General features: G+C 40.0%; 1 protein-coding gene across 1 annotated transcript; it reads left to right on the plus strand.

Moving 5' to 3' along the window:
- Positions 1–382: 382 nt before the first annotated feature.
- DSEL (dermatan sulfate epimerase like) lies at positions 383–10,408 on the plus strand. The gene is made up of 2 exons (XM_069004365.1): positions 383–406; positions 1,003–10,408. Exon 2 carries the CDS (start codon positions 1,973–1,975, stop codon positions 5,621–5,623), a length of 3,651 nt encoding a protein of 1,216 aa, XP_068860466.1. The 5' UTR covers positions 383–406; positions 1,003–1,972; the 3' UTR covers positions 5,624–10,408.
- Positions 10,409–10,668: the final 260 nt, after the last annotated feature.

Raw genomic sequence — 10,668 nt, forward strand, 5'->3', positions numbered from 1 at the left:
TATCCCCGTTCGCCGGGGGCGGCTCTGCCAACCCCCCCGTCGCCTCCCCGCCTCCCTCCCCTCCTTCCCTCCTTCCTTCCCTCCCCGCCCCTCCGGAGCGACATCCCTGCGAGTTTGCCTGGCTGCCCGCGCCCGTCGCTGGGCGCTCGCCGCCGCATCTCTCTCTCTCCATCAACTCCTGGGAGCCGCCGGCGGAGGGCAGGAACCCGAAGTTGCGGCCAGCCCGGGTGGAAAAGTAGCGGCAGAGCGGAACGGGCCGGAGCCGAGCGCAGCCCGGCCCAGCCGAGCGGGGCCGGCGCGGCGGCCGCCACCCGCAGCCCCCAGCCGGGGCTGGCCCCGCGCCCCGGGCCGCGCCGGCCGGGGCAGAGCGACGCAGCCGTGCGGGAGCCGGCGCGGACCCGCCGCGGTAAGACGGGGCTGGGCTCGGGGGCGGCGGGCGCCGGCGGCGGAGGCCCCGCGGTCCTCGCCGAAACTTGTGCAAGTTGTGCGGCCCCGGGCGCGGGCAGGGGCGCGGCGGCGGCGGGCGCCCTCTGCCGGGCTCGGTCCGGGGCCGGCGCGGCGGAGCCCCCCCGGGACGGTGCTGTCTGCCGGGTTTCCTGCTTCCCGCCGTCCTTTCGCCGTCAGAGCCGCTCGCCTGGCATAAATACACTTATAATTTTATTTTAATTCGAGCTGAATTGAATTCCGGTGGCGTGTGTCGGATTTATTTCCATGAGTAACTGCTGGTAGCGTAACTGGAAAAGATTCCCTGAGACCTCATGTTCACGCTGGAAAAGGTGAAATAAAGCGAGCTTGAGTAGCCAATCTGAATTGCTCTTTTGCCAAGGGTAAATTCTGTGGAACTTTGAAAATGCTCCTTTTCTTATTTTTTAATTTCCCTCAAAGAAAAGATTAATTAACTCATCTTTCTTTTAAACTTAGCAGCACTTCGTTAGCCAAAGTACTTTAAATATGTTCTGACATCTACACAGCTTCAGAGAACTTTTGTTTCTGTTCCCACAGAAAGAACCAACATGCGAAGTGAAAGGAAACCTGAAACTGCTCTTCTGACAAGAAAGTACTGGCTTTCTGCCTCTTTCACGTGTTTTCCTTTTGCATCATAATGGAAGGAGCAGGATTTTTTGAATCATTGAGGCCAAATTTGGGCATCACTGGCTGAAGAAAAGATTAAAAGAGATTGAAAATATGTCAATACTCTGTGACTCCTAATTCAGATTCATCTTTCGCAAACGGAGAGGAATAGTGGTTAAAAGCACTGCAGTTTCATCAAAAGGATTTAATGGAGGGTCTATGTTGTTTTTTTTAAATTATTGTTTTCCTCCATGTCCCTCTATGAATCCCAAAAGACAGAGATGGAAAGAGTGTGTAAGGAAATCAAGAAAAGGCGAAGACTGAAGACAATAGCTTCAATTTTGGAGTCTATTTTCCAAGTGCTGTATATTCCCTGTTATTATCAAATATAACACATTGTTTTGAATAAATTATATCATTTTGTGATCAGTGGAGTTTTCGTCAGCTCTAAAAGTGGAATTTGGCCTGCTTGAAAGGTTTTTTAAAAAGCAAATATATGACTCCAATTCCCTTTTCAGATCATGCTTTTCAAGTTACCAAGAGACAGTGTTCCAGTCTGTTACTGTGCATTGTCGACCTGTGCTTTATATGCACATCTTAGAGATTTTACTTTTCCTCTGATTTTAGTGTTTATGCTTGTAGTGCTGTGTTTGAGAAAAGTGTGAACAGACAAGGCACCTGAGATTTAACTTTTCAAGAGCCTTGTTGTTTCAATGTTGTATCTCAGATTACAAGTAATCTGAGCCTTTGTTGTGTAATGCACAGTATACAATAAGTCTTTTCTCTTAAAAATATGCCTTAAAATACTATTTTTTTTACGAACTGGATGAAAGTTTGATATTTGAACACTGTGTTTTGTGAAGAAATGTATGTCTGGGGAAAAGGAGCTGCCTAATGGATCATGGCTTTGATGTTTACGGGGCATACTTTATTTCTAGCATTAATGATGTTTGATGTCTTCACTTTTGAAGAATCTGTAAGCAATTACTCTGATTGGGTGACATTCATAGAAAATGTAGATCAATATAAAAACCAGCAACTTGAAGGTTTTAGTGCTGAGCAGAAGCTGAAAAGAACAGTTCTTCATCCAAGCTTGTATTTTGATGCTCAGGATGTTCAGGCACTGAGGCAGAAGGCTCGTACAAGCCATTTGCATCTCTTCAGAGCCATCAGAAGTGCGGTGATGGTTATGCTGTCCAATCCTTTATACTACCTACCTCCACCCAAGCACGTTGATTTTGCAGCCAAGTGGAATGAGATTTATGGTAACAACCTGCCACCTCTAGCGTTCTACTGTTTGCTGTGCCCCGAAGATAAAGCTGCATTTGATTTTGCCCTAGAATATATGGATAGAATGGCTGGCTACAAAAACTGGTTGGTTGAGAATGCACCTGGAGATGAGGTGCCACTTGGTCACTCCCTAACAGGATTTGCCACTGCTTTTGACTTCTTGTATAATTCACTGGAAAATAAGAGAAGACAAAAATACCTGGAGAAGATATGGTCTGTAAGTGAGGAAATGTATGAGTACTCCAAGGTTCGTTCCTGGGGAAAGCAGCTTCTCCATAATCACCAGGCAACCAATATGCTTGCTTTGCTTATTGGGGCTTTAGTTGCAGGAGTGGACAAAGGATCTCAGGCAAATATTTGGAAACACACTGTTGTTGATATGATGGAGAAAACAATGTTTCTGCTCAATCACATTGTAGATGGGTCTCTGGATGAGGGAGTAGCTTACGGGAGTTACACAGCCAAGTCAGTAACCCAGTATGTTTTCCTGGCCCAACGCCACTTCGGTATTAACAACTTGGAGAATAACTGGCTGAAAATGCACTTCTGGTTTTACTATGCCACCCTATTGCCAGGATTCCAGAGGACTGTGGGTGTTGCAGATTCTAATTACAACTGGTTTTATGGTCCTGAGAGCCAACTGGTTTTCTTGGATAAGTTCATCATGAAGAATGGAGCTGGTAACTGGCTGGCACAGCAAATTAGAAAACACAGACCCAAGGACGGGCCAATGGTGCCATCCACGGCACAGAGGTGGAGCACATTACATACTGAATTTATATGGTATGCTGCTGAAATCACTCCTCATCCCCCTCCTGACTATGGTACTGCTAAAATGCATGTGTTTCCTAACTGGGGAGTTGTTACTTACGGGGCTGGGTTGCCAAACAGTCAGACAAACACCTTTGTATCCTTCAAGTCTGGAAAACTCGGTGGACGTGCTGTCTATGATATCGTTCACTTTCAGCCCTATAGATGGATTGATGGGTGGAGAAGTTTCAATCCGGGACATGAACATCCTGATCAGAACTCCTTCACTTTTGCTCCCAATGGTCAGGTGTTTGTATCTGAGGCTCTTTATGGACCTAAACTGAGCCACCTGAACAATGTCTTGGTCTTTGCTCCATCTCCTACAAGCCAGTGCAACCAGCCTTGGGAAGGACAGCTTGGAGAGTGTGCCCAGTGGCTGAGGTGGATTGGTGACGAGGTTGGAGACTCAACTGGAGAAATTATAACAGCCTCCCAGGCTGGTGACATGATGTTTGTGAGTGGTGAGGCGGTATCTGCTTACACGTCAGCAATGAAACTGAAAAGTGTGTATCGCATTTTGCTGCTCTTAAATTCTCAGACATTGTTAGTAGTTGACCATATCGAGAAGGAGGAAGACTCTCCTGTTAATTCAGTCAGTGCCTTTTTTCATAATCTTGACATTGATTTTAAATACATACCCTATAAGTTTAAGAACAAGTACAATGGAGCTATGATGGATGTGTGGGATGCCCACTACAAGATGTTTTGGTTTGATCATCATGGGAGTAGTCCTGTTGCTAGGATACAGGAGGCTGAACAAGCTGCTGAATTCAAAAAGCGATGGACTCAGTTTGTAAATGTTACCTTTCCGATGAAAAGCACGCTTACAAGGATTGTTTACCTTTTCTATGGCCCGTATGTCAATGTCTCTAACTGTAGACTCATGGATAATGCCAAATCTGGATTTCAGATTTCGCTCAGTGTCAACAACACTGAAAATACCATCTCTGTTGTGACTGAGTATCAGAATTTAAAGGCAAGGTTTGATTACTTGGGATTTGGTGGTTTTGCTAAAGTAGTTCATGAAAATAAAGTGACCAAGTTTGGTCTCGGTACTGAATCTGTAAAAAAAGAGATGAAAAATAAAAGGGTAGTTTTTCCTTTTGGATTCAAAGTGAACATAATTGCAGGGTTAATTTTGGGTGTCAGTTTGGTCATACTGGCTTTTCAGTGGCGGTTTTACATATCCTTCGGTAAAATGTTGCGTTGGATCCTGATACTGGTTGTCACACTGTGGCTCACTGAATTGGTGGATGTGTGGAGCATGTGTACTCAGCCCATCTGTGCAAAGTGGAGCAGTGACATGACAAGGCTAGAACGTGATAAAGGCAATAAAGCCAGACAATTAGAAGGAAACCCCATTGTTTTGCCAGATGTTATCATTACTTCACTTCCCACTTCTGGTGCAGAAATTTTAAAACAGCTGTTTTTCAATACCAGTGATTTTTTATACATCAGGATACCTACACCCTATCTTGAAATTCCTGAGACTGAATTTGAAATTGATTCTTTTGTAGATCCATGTGAATGGAAGGTTTCTGATGTCCAGAAAGGTAATTTTCATCTTATCCAAGGGTGGCTTCAGTCTCTAGTTCGAGACACAAAGTTGCATTTACAAAACATTCATTTATATGAAGCTAGCAGAAGTAAAATTGCTCAGCATCCTGCATTAAGCAAAGACAAAAAGAAAAGGTCCAAAAAGAGAGAATCCCTGTCAGAGCAAAGAAGCAGGGCAAGAGGGAGTCAAGAAAAAGATGCTGAATATATAAGGGAACTGAGAAGACATCTCGTCTATTATCCCAATGCACGACCTGTGCTTAGTTTAAGCAGTGGGAGCTGGACATTAAAGCTTCCCTTCTTTCAGGGAATCTTAGGACCATCAATGAGAGCATTATATGTAGTGAGGGACCCACGGGCATGGATCTATTCAATGTTGTACAAAAATAAGCCAAGCCTTTACTCCTTGAAAAATATTCCACAACACTTGGCTGCGATGTTTCAAGGGGAGAATGGTAAAGAAAAATGTAGTTTGAATGAAGGCTATGCCTCTGAGTTTGAATCACTAAGAAAAGAAATTTCAAATTCTAATTCAAATGCTATTTCTGTGTTGTCTTATTTATGGCTAGCAAACACAGAAGCAGCAATGAGAATAAACAGGGACTTGCTGCCAACAAATTATCAGCTGGTCAAGTTTGAAGATATTGTGAGCTTTCCTCAGAAGACGGCTGAAACTATTTTTGCCTTTCTTGGTATTCCTCTTCCTCCTGCTAGCTTAAACCAAATATTATTTGCCACCTCCACCAGTCTTTTCTATCTTCCTTATGAAGGGGAAATTTCACCAAGTAGCATTCATGCCTGGAAACAAAACATGCCCCATGAAGAGATTAGACAGATTGAAGATATCTGTTGTTCACTGATGGACCACTTAGGATACCCAAAGTTTATAGAATAAATGCTGCTGGTCAGCAGAAATTTGCACTAATGATCTCTGACTCCCAATTTGTGGATAAATACTAGAGAAGTTTGTTTATTCTTGTAAAATGTGTACAGTCTGCTACTTTCAGAGAGATTATTTTAAGAAAAATGTAACTGTTCTTGAAACTGTGGAAGTTATTTTTTTTGTTTTGATTTGTTTTTCTTTAAAAATATATTGTAACTACTTTTGCGGCCTTTCAAAAAAAGCTATTTGAACCTTTGCAGAAGTACCAGCTGGGGCCTCTATAGCTCAGGGGATTCGTAGTAGAACAGAGAGCTTTTAACCTCCAGCTCACCAGTTTGACTCCAGCCCAAATGGTTAGTTCCAGAAAGTATTTACCATCTGATGATTGTATGATGGTTTATATGAAATTATACTTGTCAAACTGGTCCTGTTCCCAATAGTGATTATTGGCCCCCTTGGACGGGTTTACTGATGCATTCTGTTGATGTCTCACTGGTCACTATAGTGGTGCAAAAATAAACATAAGATGAGATTTAGGGCTGTTCAGCATCCCCTTAGTGGGAGGGAACAGAACATTTGAGTGAATCTAGTTTCTTATTTACAGTTTGAGCAGACAGGCCCAGGACTGGAATGGACTCGGATAATAAATCTAGTTCTAGGATATGTTTCCTGCATGTCAGAGATGTGGTACTTAAATTGAGGTTTGACATTAGACAAAGTAGAAGTCTTAATTCTCCATTCCTGACAAAGTGGTACCCTTTGTGAGCCTGAAGTAAGTTATCTGGAGCAAAAGAAATGGGTTGAAATCTAAGAAACTAGCAAAATCCCTCAAATAAGCAGTTAAACTTGTGTAGTTTTGACCTGCTTCAACATAACCTAATTTTGAAGGTTGTTAACATATTGACTTCTTGAACTGTTTTATTCTGTACCTCTTGTCTTAGAGGTTCTGCAAGGATTTTCTTTTTTTGAGTGAGACTCTTCCATCCTTCTTTGATGTAACACATTTCTGTGCTGATTTTTGTGCATAATTTCCCTGGGACCAGTGCAACTATGTCATGCCATTGGCAATGGCTTATTGTTGATGTCTGCATAAAATGCAATCAGATTTAGAAGGCCTCAATAAATCTCTAGCCCAGTGTTGCTGTGGGATGTTTTGCTTGTCTGTATAATGAATTTCTGAAGGACAGCCATTGCTAACCTCAGGTCTTCTGTCAGAGAGGGGAGAGATCTGAAAATCACCTGACCTTCAGCCACCTCACATTTGAGTGATGTTTCCCTGCAGCAACCTATTTCCAAGGTGGTCTGATTTTTATCGTGATTGGTGTTTCTTTAACATGGTGCTGTAATATGATGTTTATTTGAAAACAGATAGGCCTGATAAGATAGTTGTATCTTTGTCACAGCTTATTTTCTTCGTGAGTCACACTCTTTGCGCATGCCCATTAAAAAAAAAAAAAATCCCATTTCCCAGTTTAACTTGCTCAGCATTCTCTGGAAATGCATGCATATTGTAAATGTCTGCAGATGTGTATATCAGATCACAAAGAGACATCTATTTCCTTTACCGTCTGTTTTTTATTACAAGTGGAATTGTGTTGAAATATGCTTCAGTTGGTTTGTGGGAGCTGGAATCAGAGCTTATTATATTGAAATATGCCTGTAATTGTTATTTATTTGGGTGGTAAGCATTGGGCAATGTCAAAAGTGCGTGAGTTTCTTCATAGAGATTACAGATACCCTTGCTGAATTTTAATATAAAGGAGTTCTGTTTTCTTCCAGTCTTACCATTGTGTCCCTGTTTTACCCAGCTGTTTTGTCCCTCCCATATCTACATTTCATATCCTTGAGATATCTAATTGCAACCTAGATAAAAGTACCTCTTTCTCAGACAGTCATTAGTATGCCAAACAGGCCTCTACCATGACAAAGCTATTGATAATTTGTGGTCTCACTCACAGTAAATTACCTGTCATTTACTAGCAGCAGCCGTATTTTCCCCTTCAGACCTTTGTTTCACCCTTGGCTAGGTGGAGTGCCATGTTAAAGGAAATATTAAACAAATTAATATACATTGACATATTAGTGAAGGATTTGTTTCCAAGTATCATTCCTTTAAATTGACTTCCCTCTGAAGCCATTTTTGATTGTATGTTAAAAGAAAGTATTGATGTCTGTACAGTTTGTACTTGATAGAATAAATTTCAGCATTTACTTTCTATTTCCAGGATTTACAGTCTAGTATCAGAACAAATAAAAAGGCTTTTCTCTGTCAGATGTTTTAGGGCAGCTGAAGGTAGGATTTTGTGGGTACACAGTTATTTTTAAAATTCTCTTCTATTATTTGAATTCAGAAGAAGAATAGTCACTACATAGATACAGACATTAAGCTCCCCTTTCTCTCTATAATAATGTTTAAGACTGTCAATAAACTTTGAGAATCGTTTGACCTTTTTGAAAAACATGTCTGTTTAGGTCCATTGTATTGAAAAGTGTTCTGACACTTCCATGTACACTTTCATAAATACACTCATGAAAACTAGTCTCAGTACTTTATTTTCTTAACTTTTCTTCCTTTTTCTCCCTCTGTTAAATGTTGATAATTATTTGTACTATATTGTAGTTTGAACTGTCCAATTATGACACAGCTAAGATTCTGGTGTGTTTTTTAAAAAGGCAGGCTTTATTTAAATGCTTGTCTCTAAATCATATTTGGAAGCATAAGAAAAATAAACACCAAGGAACACATTTCAGTTATTTACTTTGTAAGTAAGTGACATTGGCCCTGGGGAGATGCACATGGGTCTTGGCATTCAGAGTTCTATCAAATGGGATAAATCTATAGTCTCTGAGCACATCTAAATGCCTCTATTGCTCCCAGTAGGCTTTTTCCAAGAGCAAAGTCTGTGGAGATGATTCTCAGTATAATGGTCAGATTGGTTCCTTCACCCTTTTTGCACGCAGCTGGCATTCAGTCCTCATCATATTTATGTTTGAACAGTTAATTTGACAGATCCAGAGTTTAATATCTGTACAAGATCCTCTGGCACAACTCATTTGACAGTGTAATACTATTCTGTTAGTGCTAGAATGCAATTCAAACAAAAATCGCTTTTCAGATTTTATAAAGTTATTGTTAACTGATTTGTAAAGCTTCAGTCATGGATAAGAATTTTTTTAAACTAAAAATGGTTTCATTTGCTTTTGAAACATAATGGTATAACTGGTAGCAAACTCCTGTCTATCCTACAGTCAACTATTAGTATTGGAGACACTATTTATTTGATGAACATAAACATACACTAACTGGAATGTAATACTGCCTTTCCTGAAAACATTTGTAATGCACAGTTCAAGATTAAGGATGAAAACATGTTATCAATATTTCTGTAAGTTACAAAAATTACCCCTTTTGCAAGAAGCCCATATGTTGGGTTCCATATGTTGGAATATTTTGTGATTAGAAACTGTGATACTTGTTTAGGTGACTTAGTAATTTATCAAAATTATTTCTTTTTACTTGCATATAAATTTTCTTCAAGAGGATAAGTACTGTATCTTAACAGTGCTATGGTCAGGGCATCATAAGCCTTCATTCCTTCCTCTGTACTCCTTTTTAGATTTGGTTCAGACTAAAACCTGATTTGCTTAACTCTCATGATGAATGGTCTGTTTTCCAAGTGAAGAGTCTGTCTGGAGGCTTACAGTCTTGAATATCATATTTCACTGTGGAATATGGACTAGGAATTATGGATCAAATCTGTAAATGGTGAGATTATCAGAACCACTTATTTGGACCATAAATGGAATGATGTCTTGGTGACCTCAGTGCATGTTGTGCCATTGATTTCAACAGGAACAAAATACTGTCATCTGCTATCATAAAACTATTATCAACTAGTTAGCCTGAATATTCCAAAACAGAAGAAATGACAGGAAGTAAATACCTCAAATGATCATTAAAGATTATTCTTCTTGTTATTTAATGACAAATGGAAATGTATCTTAATAGTGTAAAAAATATAAATTGCTCTGTAACTCTAATCAAAACTACCTTATAGGCTGTCTGATAAATTTATAAGCCCATAAAAGGAGGTATAGAAACAAACACATCTTGAAAATTATCTACATTGCACAATTTTCAAATGTCAAGACCTTGATTTTCTTTAGTGAGAAGAAATTTGCTGCTATGTGATCAACACTATTCTCGTAAAGGATGTGAATGGATAATCTTGTGCTGTCTCAGAAAATACTTAATAATGGGAAAGTGCTGTTTCATGTTGCTGAAATGATGCTGTTTTAAATTAAACTATACATCTTTTGAGAAGGCAATGTGCTGAGAGTTATATGTGATGGAGGAGAACAAAGTCTGATCTCATTCACTCAGAATAATTTCTGAAAGCTTCTTTATTTATGGTGGTATAAATTCAACACTTTGTTTACTGCCTTTATTGAGAAAGGTATTGTGGAGTTTTAAGAACATGACCTGAATTAATCTATGCCACATTAGGTAATTTAACTTTCACACCTAAATAAGGAGTCTTGTCACCTTAGAATCAATGGAAAATGAGTGTTGCCCTCAAAGGTAAATCAGACACTGCATCTACCTTTTTAAATACTCAAAAGCCAGGAGTGGTAAAACCCTTAATTTAGATTCCCACTAACAGGCCTCTGATGAAGTAGGATGAATTTGGATTTAAATGTGTATGGTCTTACATTTGAGTAGATATCTGTGTCTGAGCAATTCCAGTGTATACACTGTCAAAACAAAATTTTGTGAAACATCCTGCATAAAATAAAACTATTGTTAGTAAAGCAATATGTTTGTGTTATCCTCTTTTTCTTTCCGTATTATTTCACCACTTCAGATACCACAAAACTTTGTGATGTGGTCAAGTGTACATATCTATAATTTTAAAATCCTGCTATTCTTGTTTGTTTTGAATATGGAAACTGCTGTTATCTTTCAGAAAGTACTGATAGCAAGACCTGGTTCTGTCTGCCCTGGAATGCACAGTAAGTACATTTGGTATTAAGTGAAAGACCACAAAATAGCTATA

This window comes from Aphelocoma coerulescens, chromosome 2, assembly GCF_041296385.1.
Source record: "Aphelocoma coerulescens isolate FSJ_1873_10779 chromosome 2, UR_Acoe_1.0, whole genome shotgun sequence".
Taxonomy (NCBI): domain Eukaryota; kingdom Metazoa; phylum Chordata; class Aves; order Passeriformes; family Corvidae; genus Aphelocoma; species Aphelocoma coerulescens.